Source organism: Etheostoma spectabile, chromosome 13, assembly GCF_008692095.1.
Source record: "Etheostoma spectabile isolate EspeVRDwgs_2016 chromosome 13, UIUC_Espe_1.0, whole genome shotgun sequence".
Taxonomy (NCBI): Eukaryota; Metazoa; Chordata; class Actinopteri; order Perciformes; family Percidae; genus Etheostoma; species Etheostoma spectabile.
In genome coordinates this window covers 29,144,242-29,169,159 of record NC_045745.1, presented here as the reverse complement: position 1 = coordinate 29,169,159, position 24,918 = coordinate 29,144,242, and the positions used below count along the sequence as shown (strand labels likewise).

General features: G+C 40.7%; 1 protein-coding gene across 1 annotated transcript in view; it reads left to right on the top strand.

Annotated features, from left to right (window-relative positions):
• Positions 1-24,918, top strand: part of LOC116700988 (protocadherin-1) — a gene marked incomplete in the record, with an annotated part of 213,327 nt that overhangs the window by 124,516 nt on the left and 63,893 nt on the right. The window contains 2 exon segments of the mRNA XM_032534505.1: positions 5,454-6,268; positions 7,182-9,368. Of these exon segments, the coding sequence (XP_032390396.1) occupies positions 5,454-6,268; positions 7,182-9,368 (3,002 nt within the window).

Here is a 24,918-nt window from a genome sequence, read left to right as displayed (position 1 = left end):
GGCGAGTGCTTAGGGACCGATAAGAGATACAACAATAATATTTCATTATTTAACTTATTTTTGGAAAGTAAGTGCTGTAGTACTAGCATGAGACAAGTATTTTTTAGGTAAGTTTGGAGACACTACCTTATTTTCATCATTAAAATAATATATATATTTTTTTGTATTTCTTTTCTGTGTTGTAGTTTGTAGACGGTCCCTAAGCACTGTCTTACTGCCGGTAGCAGTAGCAGCAGATTGCAGAAGCCATTAGGCAAGTGTGATTCAACTTCCCTGTTGTCCTCGGGTCCAATTTGACCCATTTCCAAAAACTTTTTGTATCAGAACTATGACAAAAGAATGTTGAAAAAGTGGCAAATGTTGGAAAAAGCTACAAAAATGCAAGCTTTTTTATTATTTTTTTTCAGATGCTGAAAAAAGTTACCAAAACAATCAGAAAAATGAACACAAAACATCGGCAAAATTGACAAAAACATAATTAAAAATAAAACCCCAACAGATACAAAAGAACCTGGAATAAAATCAACAAAAACATCAAGAAAAGTGTAGAAAAAAAAATAACAAAATGTTGAAATTTCAACCCAAAAAAACACAAAGTTGCAGGTTGACGGGAAGACAACACAAGGGTTAAATAAACTCCTGGTGTACTTACAAACTTTGCAATGCCTTGTTTTGAGTACACAACCTATAAAGTTTGGTACCAAGGGGAAAAAAAAGCTTCTGGGGAGGGTGTTTGGCTCGAGGTCATGTGCAAAGCACCCTAGGGAGAAGTTACTCTGAACCATCCCTCTAACCTTATATTTTTCTCTCCAGCCAACTAGATGTCAACATTCCCAAAGACAGGTTCATAACTACCTGTGGAGCAAAAGCCTTTTTTGTGGAGCAATTTTAGGATGATGGTTTGGATGTCAGAGCGAGTGAACAGGGGAGATTTCTGCAGTTGCCCACTGACCAACATGCAGACAGGTCCAGGTGGTGGAGGAGTAGGTTTGCTGTCTTAGTAAGCTAGGATGGTACCACTTTTTCAGAGGTCATCATTATGGCTGGGTTCAGCACCCGTGGCCTCATTAAGGAAGAGGACTGTGTCCCTCTTGGGAATGAGACCAACTGTGTAGGGTCAGTGATTGTGGACATGGAGAAGTTGAAATGTTCTCTTCAACAGTGGGGTCAGCTGGGTGGTTCACTGTGTGAGGGCTCCAGGTGAGACTCAATCAGACCTTGCAGTTTGACGGATGTTTAGCTGCCAGAGAAGTCTTTCCCCTTCTCTTCTGAGGAGCAGAGCAGCAGCGCTGGCACTGAGCCTTTAGGGAGAGGTGGAAGGATTGTCGGCAGTTGCTCGGAGGAAATCGGGAGTTCACTGTCATTCAAAATGGCGTTGGAGGAAATGGGAAGATCCATGAGGCAAGGGAGAGATCAGATGGAAGGGAGTCACAGTATAAAGAGACATTCCATTATTTCTGCGATGGTGAAATTCAAGTATTCTCTTCTATGTTTTTGAAACTATTCCAATACTCTGATTGTGATGTTTTTTGCTCCTTGCTTTAGCATATTTAGTTGTTTTTTTTAACCAAAACTCTCTTTTCTTTCATTATTTAAGGGCTTTTGATATATAAACAAAGACGCAACAGATCCCTGCACTTTTTTAATGAGAGATTTGTGTATTTGTAGTGGACAGAGGTGTGTACTGAATATTCTGTACATATGTAAATACATGTTGCCTCTTTGGTCTGTTTTTAACAGTAATACCTGGTTGGAAACATGTCATTTACCCTTAGGTAGAACAGTTGTGTCGTCTTTTGAACACTTGTACATTTCAGTGACACTTACACAGAAGTGACAACAGACTAGCAGGTGACACAGTGAGCACAAGTGAGGATCACTTGTGTAAATAGGTCATTTGCAGGTGAAGGGGTATGCTTGGGTGAGTTTCTCCTGCAGTTTGTGAATCTGTGGGGTGATGGCCATGCTGAGAATGAGCCATGATACACTGCCTCTGCAGCCCGGTCTTGTAGACTTGGCACCCCTAATGCTATGCTCTTGCCGCATGGCAGGCCTACTCTGTGCTGTTCCTAGTGGTCTTAAACTCCATTTTGCTTTGACTATATACTTTGTTGCAACATCTTCACAGGAGATGTAGCAAATAGCAGAACTATGAGACTGTCTTTGAAAGTCCACCTCCGTACTGTGGTACAGGCTGCCTTCAGTTTTTCTTTATGGTGGAACCATCTGGACCATTGAATAATCCCAGCGTGAGGCAATGTGCTGAGTGCTGCTTCACTGGTAGGGTTAACGTTCTCTCCTCAGTAAGACAATGGATTCCTTGATTGTATTTGGAAAGATATTTCTTCTGATTATTTAATGCGTCTCCATTATGTGTCTGTTGGTTTGTCTGTTTGTGCAGGATGCTTTTTGCAGCACACTGCGCTTACGGGAATTACAGTATGAGTCCTTTAGGCCGTGCAAAACCCCCTAAAAGCTCTGCGTAAAGCAAGTACTGCGTGTACTGCACTCACACGACTTGTAGAACAGTAGGGGTCAGTTAGAAGTTGTCCTGTGGTGTAGCTACCACAAAGAAGCTCCGGTTTTCTAGTTATAATGGGTTGTCCTTGCACAAATGAAGATGGTTTCTGCAGTGATTCTCTCAGTTAAACAGCTTTGTGCTTCCACAGGTTTTGGGTGTTGACAGGGTAAGTTTTAATAGACAACAGGATTTCACTTTCTCAGCCTAGTACTTGCTGAGGATTTAAGTATTGCGTCGCCTGATCCAGTTCTAGTATCTGTCCCACACTGGCATTGTTATTGTAGAATGCCAGTCCTTACAGATGCAGTGGTTAGAGTGGTCAACCAGGACTGTAATATGACACATTTGAACACACTGTAAGAAATAACTTCCTTTTTAGAGAAACAAAATCGCTGAGATGCAGGAAATGTCACTCCTAGTTGTGCAGCAGTTCTAATTCATCCATTTTGCTGTTCAGCTGGTGGACTTTGGTGAGACATGTCCAGTAGTGAAAAATCTCAGCAAAAGTTCCCCTTCGCCACCACCTTAGAGTGCTTTTAGATAAGAAAAAAAAAAAAAAGATGCTGTCAAGCTTTTGATAAAAAATTTGGGAGATAGCTGCAAATGTGATATAGAGGCCCAAAGGCATGGTGTCTATAATATTCAACCGATAAGAAATTCTATCTGAGTGAAGGCAAAATGCACATTTCACAAACAACATGAATTTTAATGTCAATGTAAACAAAGAAAAAAAGAACACCAAATTGCTGTAGCTGCCAGGCACGGTGCCATCTGGAAGACAGGCATGAGGCCAACTGGAAGGCATTAAGTCATGAGTGTCATCAACCATAACAATCATGTCACTATCAAAGCACGCCTATTCATTCAAGTGGCTGCAATGGCAAAAGGACAGTTACAGCTAAACAAAACATAATGACAGTAATAATGGTTTTCGATTTTAAACAACAGTTTTTGTAAAAAGAAACATTCAAAAATTCAACAGTGGTTTAAAAAGAAAAAGACGGGGTAGAAGGCTAAAGCATACATCATGTGACCGGAACATTCTGGGCCTTTGCATCATATAAGGAGTCATTTTGTAAGAGTATGATCCTGTTATATCAAATGACATGATATAAAAACCTGTGTATCTTAATTTACCATACAAGCTGTTGTGTTTAATGGTAGCAGGGACAGCATTTAAATGAAACAATTACAATTACTTTTAGGATGACCGTTAATAAATATTTCACAAATTTGTCATTTGTAGGTATAAAAAATGTGTTTGGGAATGTATCTGCTGGTTATGTTTTTACTGCTGCCTGCCTTTTTCCCCCCCTGTACACATGAACACACAGAATGCACACTAACCGTTCACGCCACATTGACTCGATGCTCCCCCTGCAAATGTAAAAAGGGACACATCGATAACTGAGCAATTAGTGCATCAATAACCTGCACTTCCAATTTTAATGTATTCAAAAGGAATTGGATTTCTCATCGGATTGCTGTATATTTGTGTGTTGCTGTCTTGCTTAATACACATTTGCTTTTCTCCTTTCTGGATCATTATTTCATGGGGAAAGATGCAGAATGTAGTGCATTGAACTCAGAATAACAGGATCTGACCATATCTTTCTCACAAGGTTGCACTGATCTCTCTTATTTTTCCCTGAGGGTCCCTTAGGGTACCAGCCAATATTGTACTCTTACAATACTCTTATTTTCTTTTCTTTTTGAAGTTATTACTATGTGTAAGGTACCATAATGCTTCAACTGCACATCACCTTTTAGCTGAAAGTTGATTTTGGAGACACTCACAGATATGTTATACACACAAAAATGGTAAAATGTTGCCATTACTAAGTTTTTCCAGAGCACTGAACCTTGCTACTTAACCTCAACGTCTGCTCTCATTTCAATTACCAATAGAACTCTACACACACATACGCAGAGGAAATAATTATAGTCTAAAATCATTGTAGCATGAAAAAAGCCAAGATTCTTTAGCCAGAGGGAACACCGATCAAAGAAGACACTAAAATAATGGGTCATAATTACTGAGTTGAAAGGTTCAAAATCAAACAATGATTACAGTGTTTGAGCTAGCCAGTAGCAATGGAGCATGGATTGGAATTTCTGCATTATGCATTGTTTCAATCTGCATGTGATGATAATGCCAAGTTGCATATTCTGCATGAGTCCAAATGTCCCCATTCCTTTCACGGCCCATAGTGTGCAAGCGCTTGTTGTGAGAGGCCTCTCTGGTAATGTAAAAGATTAGTTTGATGGATTGGATACTATCTTGGCAGATTTGTAAGGATTTATGTTTGAGTGTATCTTTTATACCGTATGTTACTTTTTTCAGCTACATTGCTTCACCACTCAATATCTAGTAGTGTAATGCCAAAATAATGAGTCTCTTAGGCAATCTGATTCCGTATTACAATTTGAGTACGCAGCTGGAACGATCCAATTCACACTAGCCCTCAAGTTTGTTTTGTGTATAAGCTCACAAGATACAATTTCTTGTTCCTACATTCATTTCTACATTATATGTGTAAAGCTGCGATGTTCATTGATGTGCTGGGACGGAGAAGAAACCTAGCCAGGAAATGGTTATGATTGCACTTTAAAAACATGCCTCATTCCCTTGGTTGGTATTGTTGTCTAATTATTATATTGTGCTTTTAGGCCTGCTGTAGATTTTGTTACTACTTATTGACAGAAATAATTCAAAGTTATGATAGAAAAACACAATGCATTTATTTTCCTGCTGACTGCATGCATTACTCTGGTTTTAATGAATTGTGGATTGTGTGGTTTTTTTTTTCTCTCTTTTATAATAAGAGTGATGCATTATTGCCTACGATGTTTGGTACAGCTTAAAACTAAATCTTTAAACATGATTGCCAAAAGGAAACAACACTGACACAGATACTCCGTCATTTTGCAGGCAGATCTTCTGATGACCTAATGGAACTGAAGTTACAAGTAGTGCTTTTCTGGGTCCTGGTGCTGCACTGTGGCTCTGCTGAAGGCAGTATCCTGTACCGGGTCCAGGAGGAGCAGCCTCCCAACACTCTCATTGGTAGCCTGGCATCAGACCAGGGCCTGCCAGACTCGGGTCATCTCTACAAGCTGGAGGTGGGTGCTCCTTACCTCCGTGTTGATGGAAAGACGGGAGACATTTTCACCACAGAGATTCCCATAGACAGAGAGACACTGAGGGACTGTCGATCCCTGGCTAAGGGTAAGCCCTGCTACCTGGAATTTGAAGTATCTGTGACAGATCTGATCCAAAACCAGAGCCCACGACTCATTGAAGGACGCATTGAGGTGCAGGACATCAATGACAACACTCCACAGTTTCCCTCTTCTGTGCTCACCATCTCTGTCCCAGAGAACACGATCATGGGGGCGCTGTTCTCCATACCTCTAGCTACAGACAGGGACTCAGACAGGAATGGGGTGGCGGATTATGCTCTTACTGCAGGGCCAGACGCAGCGACCCTGTTTGGTTTACAGGTGGCTGACGACAGGGGGGGGAAGCTCCCACAGCTCATTGTCCTGGGCAACCTAGATCGTGAGTTAAAGGATTCCTATGACCTCACCATCAAGGCAGTGGATGGAGGGAACCCACAGCGCTACAGCAGTGCTCTGCTGAGAGTGGTAGTCACTGATGCCAATGACAACGCTCCCAAATTTGAAAGGTCCACATACGAGGCAGAAGTGTCGGAAAACAGTCCAGTGGGGCACTCGGTGTTGCAGGTAAGAGTGTGATACAAATAAACGTGCTTATAAAAACTTATTTGAAATCAAATTGCCGCCTGAAGTAAACAGTTACAATGAAACCCATTGTTTTTGCTGCCTTATGTACTGTTTTGAAATGTATATTCAGCAGCTAAGAAACACAGAGTAAAATACACTCAGCCAATTCATCAAGATGTTCTTAAATGACAAGTTTGTGCGACATGTTTGTGCAGTGCTTCTTCCTTAGATAAAGTCCTAATGTGAAATCCAACTCAAACAGATATCTTTTTAATATTTAAAAATAGCCTTACAACTCAAAATGTAACCTCTCATGCTGAACATTTGGGAAACCGAGGCCCCAGTGTCAACTCACTTATCTTCATTATATCTAAGTTTTAGTTTAGTTAGTTTAAAAGTTGTTTAACTCATGTTATTTTAATGTGCTTTTTCAGGTAATACTAGAATTATTACAGCATTGTCATACTATGCTTATACAGGCAATAAAGCAACCTACTGATTGTGTTATTACACTTGCAGACATAGAATTGAGATACTGTGAGTAGGATTTTCTCTGCAAACTGCTGTGAAATTGTAACAACTGTCATGAAAGAAATAGCATCCGTAATATTTTGCCATATGTTTTCATGTGAACCTTGTCATTGGCCCAATTTCTGGAATTAAAGAAAGGGGGTGAGAGATTAAAAAAGGCTAGTGACAACTATCAAAGGCAGAGAGGAAGGGCTATAATGAAATATGCCTATATAGGCTATTCACTTGCTGTGCTTTGAAGTGATCAGACGGGTTGAATTAATTCATTGATTGACCAATGGCTAGTAGAGAAAATTCTACACTGGTGTCCGTTACTGTAATTATAATTCCAATCCGTTGTGCATAAATTACGCCTTTAACCATGGAATTCCTTTCATTTTAGGTCAAAGCAAATGATTCTGACATGGGCCCTAACGGAGAAATTGAGTATACCCTTCACCAAGCAGTCGACCCAGTGCCAAAACTCTTACGAATTGATCGGTCCACTGGCATTATTTATGTCAAAGGATCCCTGGACAGGGAGGAAATCAGCAGCTTGTCCTTCTACGTGGTGGCGAGGGATAAGGGTCCTCAACCTAAAAGCTCAAAGACATTTGTAACTATTGAAGTGACTGACCAAAATGACAACGCTCCTGCTGTGGAGATTCGTGGAATTGGTCTTGTGACACACAGTGAAGGAGTGGCTAACATTTCAGAGGACATGCCCGTTGGCACAGCCGTTGCTTTGGTGCAAGTGTCTGACAAGGATGAGGGAGAGAATGCTGTGGTCACGTGTGTGGTCGCGGGAGATGTGCCCTTCCAGCTCCGCCCTGCCAGCGACTCATCCAGTGACAACAAGAGGAAGTATTTCCTACAGACCACCACTCCCCTCGACTACGAACGGATTAGGGATTACCGAGTAGAGATTGTGGCTGTGGATTCTGGTAATCCAGCACTTTCTAGTACAAATTCTCTAAAGGTACAAGTGACTGATGTGAACGACAACTCTCCAATATTCTCGCCGACAGTGTTTGAGGTAGATTTTGCCGAAGAAAACCAACCAGGGGAGAAGGTTTTGGATGTTATAGCGTCGGATGCTGACAGTGGCACTAACGCAGAACTCCTCTATAATATTGTGGCAGACTCATCCATCAAAGGTCTGTTTGAGATTGACCCAAATACGGGCGAAGTGAGAGCCCGAAGCCCGCTTGACCGTGAGCATAAAGAACGTTACGAGTTCCGGGTCACCGCAGCAGATAAAGGGTCACCTGTTCATAAAGGTACAGCAACTGTTGTAATAAAAGTTCTTGACCGCAATGACAATGACCCCAAGTTCATGCTTAGTGGCTACAGCTTTTCAGTGTTGGAAAACATGCCTCCCCTCAGTCCAGTTGGCATGGTGACAGTCCTGGATGTAGACAAAGGTGAGAACGCCCATGTCCACCTCTCTGTAGAGCCTGATGGAGGGAAGTTTGTAGTTCAAAACGGAACAGGCACCATTCTTTCAAGCATCTCATTTGACAGGGAGAAAGAGAGCAGCTATACTTTCCGTCTAAAAGCAGTAGATGAAGGAGAGCCACCTCGGTCTTCATATGTGGGCGTTACCATCAATGTATTGGATGAAAATGACAACGACCCTGTGGTCACAAAGCCCTCCAATTCCTCTTTCAGGCGATTGTCACCTCTAGCTTCCCCAGATAGCCATGTTGAGGTAGTGGAAGCTGAAGACCTGGATAGTGGGCCTAACGCAGAGCTGGTCTTCAGTATTGCTGGTGGAAACCCTTACCAGTTATTTCGCATTTCCCCCTCCAGTGGGGAGATCACTCTAGCAAAAGAGATGACTCGCAAACATGGTGGACTTCATCGCCTAGTGGTGCATGTGAGTGACAGGGGGAAGCCTGCACGTCATGCCACTGCCCTGGTCCACATCTATGTCAATGAAACCATTTCAAATGTCAGCTTAGTGGAGGCCCTAGTAGGACACAGTCTTTACACCCCACTGGACAGGGACATTGCTGGTGATCCTAACAATGGTTTTGCTGCACAGCGTAGCAACATTTTGTTTGGAAGCCTTGCCGGTGTGGCAGGTGTAGTCATGTTGATCTTGGTGGTGGTATTTATTCGACACCGCATCCAGAGAGAAACGAAGAGTGGTTATCAGGCTGGCAAGAAGGAAACTAAAGACTTATACGCACCCAAACAGGCACCAAAGAATGCCAAAGGCAAACGAGGAAGGAAAGGAAAACCCCAAAAGTCCCCAAAACCACTTGGTGAAGATGAGAAAGTCAGCCTTCAAAAGAGCCTCAAGTTCAACCTTGATGGAGTCAACGATAGCCCCAGGATACACCTGCCCTTGACGTATTCACCAGGAAGTCCTGATATAGGCAGACACTACCGCTCCAACTCCCCCTTACCCTCCATCCAGCTGCAGGCCCAATCCCCTTCAGCCTCTCAGAAGCATCAGGCCGTCCAGGACCTTCCTGCCGCCAACACCTTTGTAGGGACGGGAGGAGATGACAACTCTACCGGCTCAGATCAGTACTCAGATTACAGCTACAAGACCAGCCAACTCAAGTACAGCAACAAACAGGTAAAGGCATGTCTTAAAAAATGCAACTGCTGTCTAGATGGTTTGTTACAGAGAAGTTGGTTGTTTGGTGTATCGCATTGATATAGGGTACAGTTGAAGAACATCTGATGGATTATTCCTTCAAATCTTAAAAATGTAAAAAACAAAGTTGCATATTTCTTACTGTCAGTTGTTTATTTGCAATTTAATTATCCGTAGGACAACACATCATGTGTAAGATGACATATTAAGGAGAGACAAAAAGTCTACTTCCATTTGAAAAGCATATAACTTGTTTAAAAAGGAAATGACATAGTATTCCCCTAAATTCTTGTTGCCATTAAAACAGTTCTCTGGTAACATGGACAACATCATTATGCTATGGGAATAATGTAATAATGATATGTACAGTTTTTGGACTCCAGTTATTGATGGAATCAATTATTTCCCTTAACAATAAGGGCATTGACATGCTTATGTACTATTTGTTTTTCTACCATGTAACTTCTCTGGAGAGTGAAATTAGATACACAAAGGAAGTTGCTCCAAAAATGATTAACTCTGAGTGTGTCTTTAGTGATAGCACTACTAGAAAACTTAGATGGCCCTTCATACGTAGTTTTTTGATGGGGTTGGCAGTAGAGTTGAGAAGGGAAGGTCCATTTCTCAGTGACTTACTTTTGCTCTTCTGCCTGACCTCTAGTGCTCTGATCTCTGCAGGTCACTTGCTCTTATCTCCCTGCTCCTTATGCTCTTATCTCCTCTTATCTGTACAACATTTGGCAAGGCTCAAATTGCCATGGAAACAGAAATATTTATAGACTCAGAGGGGATTACTAAAGGAGAAATTGTAGACTCTAGGGATACAAAGCTATTGTGTCTCTAGGTTTCTGTGTCATGTACAATTGTGTGAATGTGCGTCTTGGACTAGACAAGTGTTGATGTGTGTGTGTGTGTGTGTGTGTGTGTGTGTTCAGGGGGATCAGGCAGACTAGCATTATCCTTAAATAATATAACATTATGATTCTATCAGTTTATTAAGATAGCTATACACAAACTATTGAAATACATCTCCCTTTTTCTAGTAATTACTGTACTGAACTTTCATTCTATGTGAGGAAAAAAAATCATCCAGGAGGTTAAAAACAGAATTACATAACTTCAAAGAGCATACAAATCCAAAGACTGCCGGGGCATTTCTAAAAAAACAAAAACAAAAAAAAAACACCTTGAACCTGTGAACAGCAACATAACATGACTGATAGTTTTCGCCCCCTCTGAATTAATAACTTTGTTTGTGAATCACACAGTGATGACTAGGTCTATCAATGCAATATGCATGTGGTATTGAAAAATGGACATAATCTTCTTTATCGAAAATATTTGACAGTGATGTATACAATTTTGTTCCATCCAAGACGAGTTGACATTAACAACGCTTTCATATATGTATATTAAATCACAGTGTCATACACACAAAACAGTTTGACATTCTCCAAGGCTTTGCAGATAAATTTTGACACATACGTATTACCAAAAATTAGAAGTGGAAAATATGCCGCTGAGTTCTGAACATGTGTAGGTGACACATTTTCTGTCGACATATCTTCAGAGCCAGAATCACAGTTGGCTGGTTGGTAGTTTCAGCAGATGCTAGCTGACAGCTTAGGTGATCACAAGGCTTTGTGGGTGGAGTCAGTTTAGAGAACAGTCACCACTGTCTCCTTGATGGACAACATAAGGGACCAAAATGACTGCAAGCCACAGGGTCTGTCTGGGTATTTGTGTGTTGTGCCAATCTCTTGTGTTTGTGTGTAGATTTGCTGCCTGGTAAAAAGCGCGTTAATTGTAACTGCGGCACAGATGTGAGCTCACAGCACTTGACAGTGTTTGTGGTTTCGCAATATGATAACACAAATGCGTATGAGACGTGACTCAAGTGATTGACACGTTGTGTAAAAACATGGACAGATGTTGACGCTCGTGTGACATACCTCAACAGATGTTGTCTCATGTATGGCATCCCCTCTCACATCAGGAAGGACAGATTGACCAAAATATATAAATAAAGTAACTGCCAAGTGATGTGACAGATGTAGAGTGGTGCCCTTGCTTTAATTAACTGTGCTACACTCAACAATGGCTCTAACATCGGCAATGTGGTCAGGTAACTGGGTTTGTACGGAACATCTTGATGTGATGTCAGGAAGTTACAGCCTGCGTGTTTACAGATTATGAGCACACTGACTATAATTTCTTTTTAGAGTTTAGCTATGTAACTATGTGCAGCATTATCATTTCATTTTCTCCGCAATCCTTGTTGGGTGAAATCTGTGTCATTATGTTCAACAAACTAAAGCAGCCTGATCAACTGTAAAAAGGTTTGTGTTTGTGTGTCTGTGTGTGTGTCTGTGTGTCTTTGTGTGGCTTTTGTATTGTGAGCAATAGTTATAGTTGAAGACATTGTTAGTGAATACCGTGAGTTGGATTTACTGACACAAATGAGGATTTTTTTTTACCTGGTCCCAACTTCTTTAAATTACTATTTTTTTTTAGGGTTTATGTGGAATTAGATCAGTTTGAAGGGTTGAGGCTAGACATGAAGTCATTGGGGCTCAGTTTAAGATTAGGGATTTGAGAATGCACCCACACAGCTCACATAGAGGCTCTTTGACATACAGTATATGTTTGCAAATGTATGCATGTGCAAAGGTGTTAGATTTGGTAGGTTAGTGATTGATATAGATATTATTTCACTACAAATAGACATAGTACATAGACTAATAATAGACAGAGTGTTGTGTGGGTGTATAATTGCCCTGTTATTTATTTAGATGTAATATATAGCCTTGTTTCCTGCATCTTTTTAACCCTAAATACTGTGTTTTACACGCATAGAATACAAAAAATAATTATTATTATATCATTCATCAGATGATAATTTCATTTTATAGAAACATTTACACCTTAAGAACAGCCTGGCAAAATAGCGTAGGATAGACTATGTAAATACTGTATACTCAAGAAAGCTATTTGTGGGTGCCAAAATCTAAACAGATGTCCTAATTTGATCACAGCATTATTTAAGTATGTGCCAGCTTTATGTAAAAAAAACCAATATTTCTTTGTTTTCTTCACTAGAGTCTGGTACTGCTATCAATTCAGAAACATTTTGATCTTTTCCCAAGACACTGTAGAGCATTTTTCAGCCCTCTAATTGCTTTAGATTAACCCAATTTTTCACAGAATTCTTGAAATGCAGTTTCCGGGATAGCATATTACAATCGACATACTGCCTTCTAAACACTTAAAAAAAAATACCCATTGCCTCATAGCAAATTAAAAATAATTTTGCTAAAATGCTTGTTCCAAAAGAAAAATGAACCAGGAAATGCTAGGAATAGATGGAGACATCCGAAATCTGTAACCATCTCTTTTCATGTACTGTAGTGTCTGGAGCCAATGAAATTCAGAACCATGGACAGTGCTTTTTGCCTCTCAGTGTTCCAAAGCCTCTGTGCAGACGGAGTACCACTGCAGCATGAGTAGGACTGGGACGGTATGAATTTTTTTCTACCACTGTTGAAAAGCAAGATATTCCCGTGGTAGTGCGGTATGCCGCAACCCCCTTACGAGGGTAGCCTAAATTAGAGCGAGAATGGCAGGGTGCCTTTAGTGAGTGACATCAGGGCCCGTGTGGTCGCACAAGGAAAGCGAGCGGTAACGGAGAGTAGCGGAGTGCCGCTGTGAGGAAAACAGAGAGGAAAAAGAGATTAGCAAAGTTGAGGCAAACTGAGTTAAAAGTAAACAACAAAACAACAAGCTAGAGCTTCTCAAGACACGGTGGCTTTATCAGTTTTCAAAAGCGGCGGTAAAGACAATGGCTTTATCCCCGAAAAAACATCGGCTTATACCTTAGCCTCCAACATATGTTGCAGCCCGAGGGCAGCCCGAGGGCAGCCCGAGGGCAGCCCATCTAGCAGCGGAGCAGGCAGAGAGCAGAGAGGGCGACTCAGCAGTTCACTAACTTGTTGCTCTCTCTACCAAATACAAGCCGCTCTGTTTTGGGCTACCAAACGTGCATGCAGGCTGAAACTCAACCATGCCGTTTTATCGGGATAAAGCTATAAGAAGGAGACACCGCTAGCTGCTAGGCTAATGTACAATAGTAAACACTGCAGCGTTAACGATAATATGTCTGGGAGCAGAGACATGTCTTTGCCTTCCCTACCGTGTACGTTATGTATCATGGAACATTGCCCTCTCCAACTAACGAAAGGTCGAATTTGCTCCATAATTTATAATTTAAACTCTTCATTGATCCCCTATGGGGAAATTACAATTTACACTCTGTTGTTATTACACACTACACACAGACCGGAAATACACTCACATGCTCAGGTCCTTTACATGCTCTAATGGAGAGATGTCAGAGTGAGTGGGCTGCGACCGCTGAACAGGCAACCTGAGCGATTGTGCGGGGTACAGTGCCTGGCTAAAGAGCACCTTGGCAGTGCCAAGGTAAAATCAACCCAACTCCCTACGGACTGAGCTACTGCCACACCCCATATCATCTTTTGATGTTGGTTTTGTGTAGAAAACACAATGTCATCAGACTCTCTCCATGTCATTAGAATCAATGAATCCATGTTATTAGACACGACGTAGCCGTGCACACGTGCAGGCCATTGTTTTTTTTTGCGATGGCGGTGACGAGCTCAGACTTGCGGTAGGCGTCACGTGACCGCCGTTAATGCGGTAACTGTCCCAGCCCTCATCATGAGTGGAGAGAACGACGGCAGGTCCGTATAAGGCAGATATAGACACCCTTGTCATCTGTCGTCCTCTGTCAAGGCTAATTAAATGTTGATGAAGATGCTGAATATAAAAAAGCATTCCAACACCTAGAAAAAAAGACCTGAGCCATTTTTCAACTGTCTGATAAGAAAAAAACAGAGCAAGAAAAAGACTTAAGAAGTGCAAATATACAAACAAACAAACCCTTACATGTTTCTACACTAGATTTTACCAAACGGAAGAGCTCTCTACATGAATGCTCGAGCTTCCCTGTGCTGAACAGAGATCCTTACAATTGCTTTCATGCTGCATGCACCTGTTTGGGTAATATTATAATTAAAGTGGGGACACTGGGAATTTCCCTCAGGGTCTTGGCAAGTTAAACCACTCTCAGGTGTGTGTCACACTTTTGTTATTGAGCCTGCTAGGCATTACACACAGGAAAATATGGATAGTTAAAATGAATAATTATAAATATGGCAATAGTATAAATGCATGATGCACAGCATGCCATGTGCAGTAATCATTGCAGATCATAGCTGTTCCTGAATTATGATTGAAATCTAACACTATCATATGGACAATATTTGAAAATGAACATGCTCACAAACATGCACACTTCTTTACTTATGATTCTTTTAGAAATGTATGTATGTATGTTAAATAACGCCTACAGGTTCAAACCTGTAAGCGATCTCTTCAATTAAATTCATATCATGTTAAATCAAACATACAGTTCTAATGATAATGGAAGATGAATGTCTCACCAAGTTGCCATCCTGCTGCACCATTGTATATCTAGAAATTACATTGTAAGCTTTACAAGGCAATTCTAAGGTATTTCTAAAGCAGGAAAGCTGGTGGTTTGTGCGCCTTTACAAAATCTATCTTTGTAGTTCCCCTCTTCACCTTTGGATGTGTGATATTGCATGATGGTTGCTGGAGAAACCAGGTACTCACAATAGCCATTAAGGCTGGTAATTAGCCCTTTTGGGTAAAAGAGCTGGCACCTTTATTCACACTTTACTTAATGAGAATCCTGCATTTGAACAAAACAGTGTTGGTGGTATGACACACTAAGAATTCTGGGTAACTAGAAATCGTGAGTACCTGCAAAGCTGTAAATTCATCCTTTATATACATCACACTAATGCTTCATTTATGAAAAAAAATGGAGGAGTGTTGTCTCCCTGTGGGGTGCTCATTCATCTCCTGTCTGCAGTTACCTAAAGCCAAGTGGATTCTTAGAGCAGGAAAGGGGGTAGGGTGAGTCACTGTGATTACGTAGGTGCCTGTATTCTTCTTCTTCTCCCTAAGAAATCCGTGTTCCCATGTATGACATCTCAACAAACTTTGCATAGTCAAGTCCTATGCTAAACTTACTTGCACAATGTGTGTTAATTGTGAAGTGAAGGAGTTTAAATACCTTGGGGTCTTGTTCACGAGTGAGGGGACCATGGAGCGTGAGATTGGTCGGTGAATTGTAGCAGCGGGTGCGGTATTACATTCAATTCATCGCACCGAGCTGAGCCAGAAGGCAAAGCTCTCGATCTACCTCTTAGTTTTCGTTCCTATCCTCAGCTGGTCATGAAGGCTGGGTCATGACTGAAAGAACGAGATCCAGGTTACAAACGGCCGAAATGGGTTTGCTTGGGAGGGGGGCTGGCGTCTCCCTTAGAGATAGGGTGAGAAGCTCAGTCATCCGTGAGGAGCTCGGAGTAGAGCCGCTGCTCCTTCGCATCAAATGGAGCCAGTTGAGGTGGTTCGGGCTTCTGGTAAGGATGCCTCCTGGGCACCTCCCCGAGAGAGGTGTTCCAGGCACGTCCAGCTGGGAAGAGGTCTCGGGCTAGGTGGAGGGATTATATCTCCAACCTGGCCTGGGAAAGCCTCGGGATCCCCCAGCCGGAGCTGGTTAATGTGGCTCGGGAAAGGGAAGTTTGGGGTCCCCTGCTGGAGCTGCTGCCCCCGCGACCCGATACCGGATAAGCGGACAAAGATGGATGGATGGATGGATTGTGTGCTAATTGTCCTGATGGTGGCACTACAACAGCCATCTAAAATTCTAAACTTTAAAAATTCATAACAAATCAGCCGTACATGCTACAACGTCGCAAACTGTAGCCCCACTAAAGCAGAAACTATGCTCTGATGTTGCCTTGTAGCCATGTTGTCCATTATTATACATTTAGCAAAAACTGCAAAACTTCACCAACAACAAACAAAAATCTCCGCTAACATAGTTTTTTTCAATTGACACCACATTTGGGCCACTTCATCTTCAGACTGTCCTCCACAAATTTACCATTCACAGTGCTTTAAATATTTCACTGCCTACAGTAGTAATGACAAATCTTGGAGTCTATTCCAAATTAAATATTAGATTTTCATGGGGAAAAAATCACAACATTGGAAGATCATTGTAGATCTGGTGTGCAAAACTGTAGAATTTTATCTCAAAAAGTGAATGAAAAAAGTAGTTTGAAATGTGTCCTTGTCTACACACTGCAGTCAATAGAGCATCTTCAGACATCACTTTGGCATTTATTGATCTTCTTGAAAATGAATTACAGGCATCTGTGTTGTCTTAACCAAGAACACAGATTCTCAGAATTTTTTTTTAAAATTCAGCCTTTTCCTACAGTCTTGCTCCTTGTCTACTAGGTGTTGCAAGGCCACTTGTGACATCACCCAGAAATCAGAAAATGCCGACGGCCTCAACGGTGTTGTGTTCATGACCGGATGATCAAACATACTGTATAGCTAATCAGGCATTTTGCATTGGACACCCGCCCTGCATATTGGTTATGTGTGTCTGCATTAACACACCTTATTGTAATTAAGTTCCAGTTAAGGTAAATCATGTTATTGAGTCAACCCAGGCTGACTCAATAAAATATAGCCCAAATAGCTAGAGGAGTCATCACCTGAATAATAGCTCACAGAGATCAATGTTTGCCTTTGGACCCTGAGATTGCGAGTTCTATGCTCAACGGTCACAATGTCACATCTTATACAAAATCAGCCATTGTGCTTGGACACTTTCCCTGCAAGTTTAAAATGCTTGGCCCCAACCACCGCAGCTATAATTAACCTTCTTGGCCCCAACCATCACAGCTATAATTAACCTTCTTCTTTGTTAAGCAAAGCCCACACTTTGTGAACTTTAGGCATCCCTTTGAGCTCGGATTAGCCCAATTTAGCCCACTACTGCTGTTTAAACTCAGCAGAGGTGTATTACAGACGAGGCTGGAGGCAAAATTGGCAATTGTTCTGTGCAAGACTGTAACACATTATTCTCTCTTGCCTGTACTCAAGACCAGTGAAACCTAGAATTAATTGAAAATATGTTATCTGCATTTTAGTGACTAGGTGGGAAGGCAAGGAGTGCAGCTGACTTTTTTTCCTGATGTTTTCCTATCTCAGTTTCCAATCTGCCTTCCAGTATTTTTCAAACAGGCATGGCACACAAATACACTAACACAAACACACACACACACACACACACACACACACACACACACACACACACACACACACACACACACTTTAACACACACACAGCTCTTTGTGCACCACATATTTGCCCTGGCTGATTACCCAGAGAAGGGAGGCTAGAAGGAATGTGAGGTAAAAAGCATTGTAGATGCTGGGATATAATAATAATTTACCCTGCCTGTGTTGCTTACTGTTTTATAGTGTATGAGTCAATACATTGTGCTGTATGCTGTGTTGTATTCAAAGTACTGTATATTGTTTAGTCACCAATAATGCTGCTATTGCTACTTCTTAACAGCACTATTTCCAAATGTTCGCCCATATTGTAGTGTGTTCATTGGACTTGCCAAACCTACTAATAAAAGACTGGTGACCTTCGTTCACGTCTGAGAAATGATGCTAGTACAGTTATATAACCTCCCAAGGACACACCTACATACCATCCGGGTATGTAGGTGGGATGCAGAGTCAGCTAGTGACTCTGCATCCCATGGTTGCTTTCATAATGAACTATTGCTATTACTATCATGTAAACATATTTCATTTTATCTGAAAATCTGCATTTTATTCATGTAATTTCATAATCAAACAAGTTGGGCTGCAACTCACATTTAATGTTATTGTTCTCTTTATTATTCTCAAATAATCAGTTAGTTTTTTGATCTATAAAATATCAGATAATGGTGAAAAATGTTGATCAGTGTTTCCCAAAGCCCAAGATAACGTCTTATTTGGTCCACAAGTCAAAGACATTCAGTTTACTGTCACAGAGAAGTGAAGAAACTAGAAAATATGGAATCTGATAATGTTTTACTTTTTTCCCATATAAAAATGACTCAAACTGGTTAATCGATTATCAAAATAGTTGGCAATCAATTTAATAGTTGACATGTGCTGACTAGTTGACTAATAATCAATTCATCTTTGCAGCTCCAGAAACAAGTATGTACTGTACACTAGGTTGCATCAGTACAGTAACCACAATGCCATCATTGATTTTAAAACACCAACCAAAACACTTTTTGGAAGAAACTTTGATAAAACAAACGGATACTGAGAGGCTGTTCTAAGTGCAGACGGCTGTAATAATTGCATGGTTCTTGGATTCAAACTTGATGGAGCCAATGCATTGCATCGTAAAGATGACAGGAGTCGAGTCTCAGGAGGATGCTTGGTTTGGATTTTAATTGGGAATCTTGCACTATTGGAAAACGCACATAACGCAAGGGTACACAATAGTAAGTGGACTTGTTAATCACTAGTAAATACTGCTAGGTCTATAGTTTGGCCAACTTTGCCATCACCATTAAGGTAACTGACATAAAGTTGGACTTAAATGCAGACACCAATGTACAGCAGAGTGGTTGAAGGGTAATTTAAGTAGAGCTGGTAGACAACTGGACGTCAGGCATTCGGGTTACAACAGATATGGCTGGACTGAGGTAACATAAGCTGGCAGGGAGAAGCCCTCTACAGTACAAATACTGGGACTAATTGCTGATGAGGAGCAGCTCGGTAGACAGGTGATAGGGTTAGTCGATTTACAGTGGAGGGGAACTGTGGGCAGGGGAGGACTGACAGAGAAAGGAAAAGTCTTGAATACACTGAGACAAGCGAGAGACAGTGCGAGGCAGTCTCTGAACTGGAGCCTGGAAGAGAGCAACATGATGCAGGGAGCACCAGGACTCATGTGTGTGTACTGCGTGTGCTGAGCTGAGATTGTAGTCTGCAAAAAAAAGCAATGCAAGTGTTTGTGAATGAGAATCAGACTCTATGAGAGATACATATTAGAAAGGGTGTACATGTTTATTTAGTTGCTAGTTAAAGGACTCAGCTGCAGGTCATATATTACAAAGTATAACATAATGTACCTTAGACTGAACAAGACCTTGGTACTTATATTGTCGGTACAACAATAAGCTTGTGTCTGTAAGAAAACACAACACACAAAATATCCTGCATACACTGTTGAATTACACTGGTGTACTCCTGGGTTGTTAGTGTTTGAGCTGCTCCCATCCAGTGTTACTTTCTTTACCATTAGAAAATGAAGCCAAAGACTCCAGAGACTATTTTTTATTATTTTCTGCTGAAACATCCCCTTGAAATACTGTGTGCTTCTAATTTGATTTTGTTAAGAATGGCTGAACGGGAAGTCTGAGCTGGAAACCTCCCTGTGGGTCCTTAATTAAGTTAAAGCATAATAAAATATACTTTACACATCCTGAAATGATATGGGCATTCACACACAGAGAGATTCACATCAACTTTAACACTAAATAAAATAATGAATTGATTTAAAATGTATAGCAACAATTTCTCTGTCTTTCGATTCCATCATGGCCACAGTTGCCAGCCGCGGTTTGATTCCAGAGCAATCTAGACCATGCTTGTACTTCTTGTGTAGAGCAGATCGAACCAGCCAGGCTCTGTATGTGAAATATAGATATGAAATTCTTATGAGCAGGAATGCATTTTTAACAACTAAAACACTGCCAAAAATCTTTGATCCATGTCGTTCATAACTGGACTTTTAACTTTGTCTGTAGGCTGCAGCACAGCAAAGTGAGAAATAACAACAAAAACATAAAAAAAGCCACAATGCTGAGTTGGACTTTGATTTCCATGGCAACGCTAGAAGCTTCAAAGCATTTGGGTCAGTTCTTTGCTACGTTTTTCATTGGGGGGGGGATGCACAATGTGTGTTCTAAATATCAAGGGGGGACTACTATGCCTTTAGTATTATATACATATACATTTATTTCAGACTGCGATTTTACGGGGACTATTGCACATTCACACATATTTTTTTGTTTTTGTTTTTCATAACGTTATGACAGGCTTACCACAAAATGACTTGGCGACGCAGATTCCTGTAACCATAGTAACTCACTGCTGCCTGCATGCGCATGGCGGGAGAGGAGAGGAGAGGGAGAGACGATGTGCTGCTCTCACAAGGGCCGCTGAGATTACTCTGAGAAGAAAGTCACTAAAAGGATCCGAAAGGTCCAGGGCCATCCGCAATTCTTCCGCTCCTCCCTTGCGTTTTGTCTCATCCATTTTGGCACTCTTTTTTTGATTGTTTTTTTTGTGGATGTGATGTTTAATGAATGCACTGATCCCAAAGGGGGTGGGGTTTAAATACGTGATTGGGCCAGCCAAATGTCAATTCAGAAAACGCTATGCTTCTGTCAGCCCAGAGTGCTCGGCCCGCCAGATGGCCAGTCCAGCCTTAACAAGAGAGAGAGTGTCTTCGCTAAATCTTTGTGGCAGTGTTCTATAGAGAAGGTTTTGGGTTAGGAGCACAGATGTCTCGGAAACATCCATCAATCTCCCATTGCTCAATAGCCAAGTCATTAATTTACAGTATTCCACAACAACATATATTTAGCACGTCAAATAGATTTCTGTTGTTCATTTTCCCAAGGTCCCCGACCTGCCCGTTGGAACTGCTGCCACAGCTGCCAAGCTGCATTACAGACAGACATGCATCTTGTTTAGACATTCAGCTCATTGACAGAAAACAACGGCAGAACAAACACTGCAAAAAAAAATGTAATCCAAAACCTAGATGTATTCATTTTTTTGCAAACTCACAACCCTACCTCAGGAAATGAAACTGTCCCCTAAAATGAATGAGAAAAAAAGTGTAAATGTGTAATTGAATTGTGGAAGTCTGGGAAATAATAGGTTTACAATATCAAAGGATCTCCTTCTTTGTTTCTGCATGATATATACAAGTAAGTCAAACTTACAACAGACAAGACCGAACCAATGTGGAAGCCAAGGACCACATTTTAACTGACAAGATGGATACAGCCACCACAATCTGATCTGCCTTGATTATTAATTTCATTTTACTGCTCTAGTAATTCCACTGTATAAGTCGAGTGGGCTCGAGCCTAAAGTCCTTAAACTCCACCCCTTCCTATCTTCTTTGGTGTGTCTGCTCATTGCTATTAAAAACCGCGCTAGGCAGGTGGAGATTGAGGCCAAAAATATCCCCATAACATCCTCAGACATCCTTTGAAGTATCTTGCCAGGGTAGAGAGGGTGTGTGTTACCTTGAGTTACAGCAGACGGATGTCAGCTGTACGATCTGGCTCTGCACAATATAAAAGATGGCACAGCTCAATAATCAAGGCTTATGCGGAAACGCTGGGTGCACAGGCTGCCTGCTATACTCAGCACATTTACAATTTCTTGGCACCCACCTTGGATCCTTCTGATGCTGTCTTGTTTCAATGTTCGCTTAAAGACTGGAGTGCCTAAATATCAGGATACATCCCAGTTATTCCGAGGCCAATCAGCTGTCCAATCTTGGAAGGGACAGCGTTTCTTTAAGTTCTTGTGACTTAACAAGTCAAATCCTACAGTATTTGATGTATGTGATGCTCATTAGCATGAAGATCTATAGGGCAGTAGGAGTGCCAGACTTATTGGTTGGTTCTAGGTAGTTAAAGAGAGAAGATTAAAATATTGACTTAACTCAAAGTCAGAATCCATGGAAGATAATGTGAAGTTGGACACGCCAAGTTTTTCTTTTTTTTTTTTTTGTAAAGTTTTTATTGAGCATATATATATCAAATACAGTTTTTGATCAACAATACAAGAGGGGCTCAAGTATTTTTATATAACTGTACATATAAACAAAAACAAAAGCGAACAGAGCGGAAGCGGAATACAGTTTTGCAGCAGGAAGTACAATAAGGATTTATATGGATAAAGTGAAAGGAAATAAGATTTTATACAGATACTGATTGTAAGAAGTCTATAAAGGGTTGCCAAATCTTATGAAAACCTGAAAGGTTGTCCTTCAACAAATATCAATTTTTTTCCAAATGTAAAGTATTGGACATATCCGGAAGCCACATTTTGCCAGTGGGTATTTCTGGTCCTTTCCATGACATCAGGACTAACTTTTTTGCAGTAATAAGAGAGTAGGAAATGAACCGCTGCTGGGCTGGAGTCAATTTTCTAAAAAACTGTGACGCGCCAAGGATAATCAACAATGGTTCTGGTAGTAATGTAATCTTAAAAATTCTTGACAGTACATTAAATACATCAGACCAGTAAGTGGCAACTTCAGGACAGGAAAAAAGCATGAAAAAGTGTTGCATTGAGGGACTGACATTTATCCACATTTGATAAAGCATTCGGAAGATGCTGTGGATCCTTACTTTTGAAAAAGAGACCCTATGTATAATTTTGAACTGTATAACAATGTCTCGTATTATTGGAGCAGGAGTGTATGATTCAAGATTCCTCCCAAATGTCATTAGATATGGACACCCCATGTCCTTCTCCCAACTATCTTTATATTTGTTGGACGAGGGGGAATAGATTGTTTTTAGTTTCTTATATATATTAGAGATACATTTATCTTTATATGGGGGTATAGTGAAACATTCATCTAGCATAGATTGTGGTTGTGTCTCGAAACCTGGCATGAGTTTTCGGATATAGTCTCTGACCTGTAGGTATCTAAAGAAATTATTGCTATTTAGTTTGAACTTTGTCTGTAGTTGTGCAAAGGAAGCAAATTTACCTTCAGTATACAGATCACTAATACAACATAATCCAAATTTTCTCCATTCAGAAAATGTCAGATCTAAATTGGAAGGGGCAAAGGATTGATTTTTTTGCAATTGGTAAAGAAAGAGGCAATGCCTTGTGGATAAAATGCTGGACACGCCAAGTTTTATCTATTAAACTGATCATAGGGCTTAAAAGTGTAAATTGGGCTTGTACTGAAAATGGATCAAACGCAGAAATGACTACAAATTACTGAGATATTACAATTACAGTAGGAATAACATGTTATGTCCCTAATTGACAACAATTACAGTACTGGAAAAGATTGTCTGTATATATGCTGCATGTACGTGCTTACTGTCCATTCATTGTTTATTGTAGTTGTTTAAATATACAGTAAAGAATTTCTTAATCTGTCCAACTCTCTTGAAGGCACGGAAGCCTTTCCAGGCGTGTTTGTGTGTGGGAATGTGAGATAGGATTCCCAGACACCAAGTCACATTTGTAGCAGACTAGGACCTGAAGGAGTTGTAACAAAATACAGTAAGATCTCCTCTTTATTATCAGGTCTTTCTCATTTATTTAATCAATTTTTAATAACGGAACTAAAATAACAACAATTTGAAAAGCAATAGTATTGTCAGAACACGTTGGAGATGAGTTGCAAATACTTGCACAGAGACACAGCAGATTCTATGTAGACATTTCTCACCACTCTATGTAACAGAGTAGGTATTGATTCAGAATGCTACTGATAGGAAAAGCCTCTAACTAGAGGGATGATCAACATGGTAAGGGCCACAGAGACAGCAGAGAGGCAAATGACTTCAATTAACAGGCTTGCCCTAATGAGAGAACCATCCCTTGAACTAGGACAGAAGGATTGATTCCATTTGCACCTCACTCTTAGATCGAATGATTAGAATTGGCTCTCTGAGATTGGCCGACCCAGCCCGTGGCAGGACTGACAGGTGTAGATAACATGCTAAGACAGGTGGGAGGTGTGTTTCCTTAGGATATAAAGCGTGATTAACATACATGTCTACTGCTGTCTGTTGTCTTTTCACTCTGTTACCTGCCAAAAGCTGAAATAAGTAACTTTTTGTTTTCTGGGGTGGCAGATGTTATTTCTTCCCTTTTTTTAAACAAAACATTACACCACTTGGAAAAGGAGGTGTGATAACACTGGCCATATGCTGTTGATTTTGGTGCATTAAAATAGTAACAAAGTGTAAAACATGTTACTTCCAGTTGGCCTGTTTGTTAGAATACTTTTAAGTTGCAACACACATCAGAAGTGGTGCAACATGGCAAGGTGATCAACATTTCAACAGCAGGGTATGGAGAGGGTCTCCAACTACGAATTTTAATCGAATCTGAATCCAGAATTAAATCCACTTGTCAAATCCAAATTCTTCTCATCAGTACCAGTATCAGTATCAATATCACTGTGTGATCACCTGTTTTTGGGCGAGAAGCTAGAAAGTTTTCATTGTTAATTAATCGATCAACATTAACATGTATTAGGCTAGCCTAATACACCTTCACAACCTACAGCCATACAACCTGAGCAGCAGAAGATATGCATTGTTGATTGATATTGATTGATCTGACTTTTACCCCTGATCTTTCACAAACTACGGAGGTCAGATCTATAAGGTGGATTTGTGCAACACATACATATAGAATACAAGTTTACCTGTGACTCCTCTGTTTATAAAGTACAGCTATCAGCTACATTATT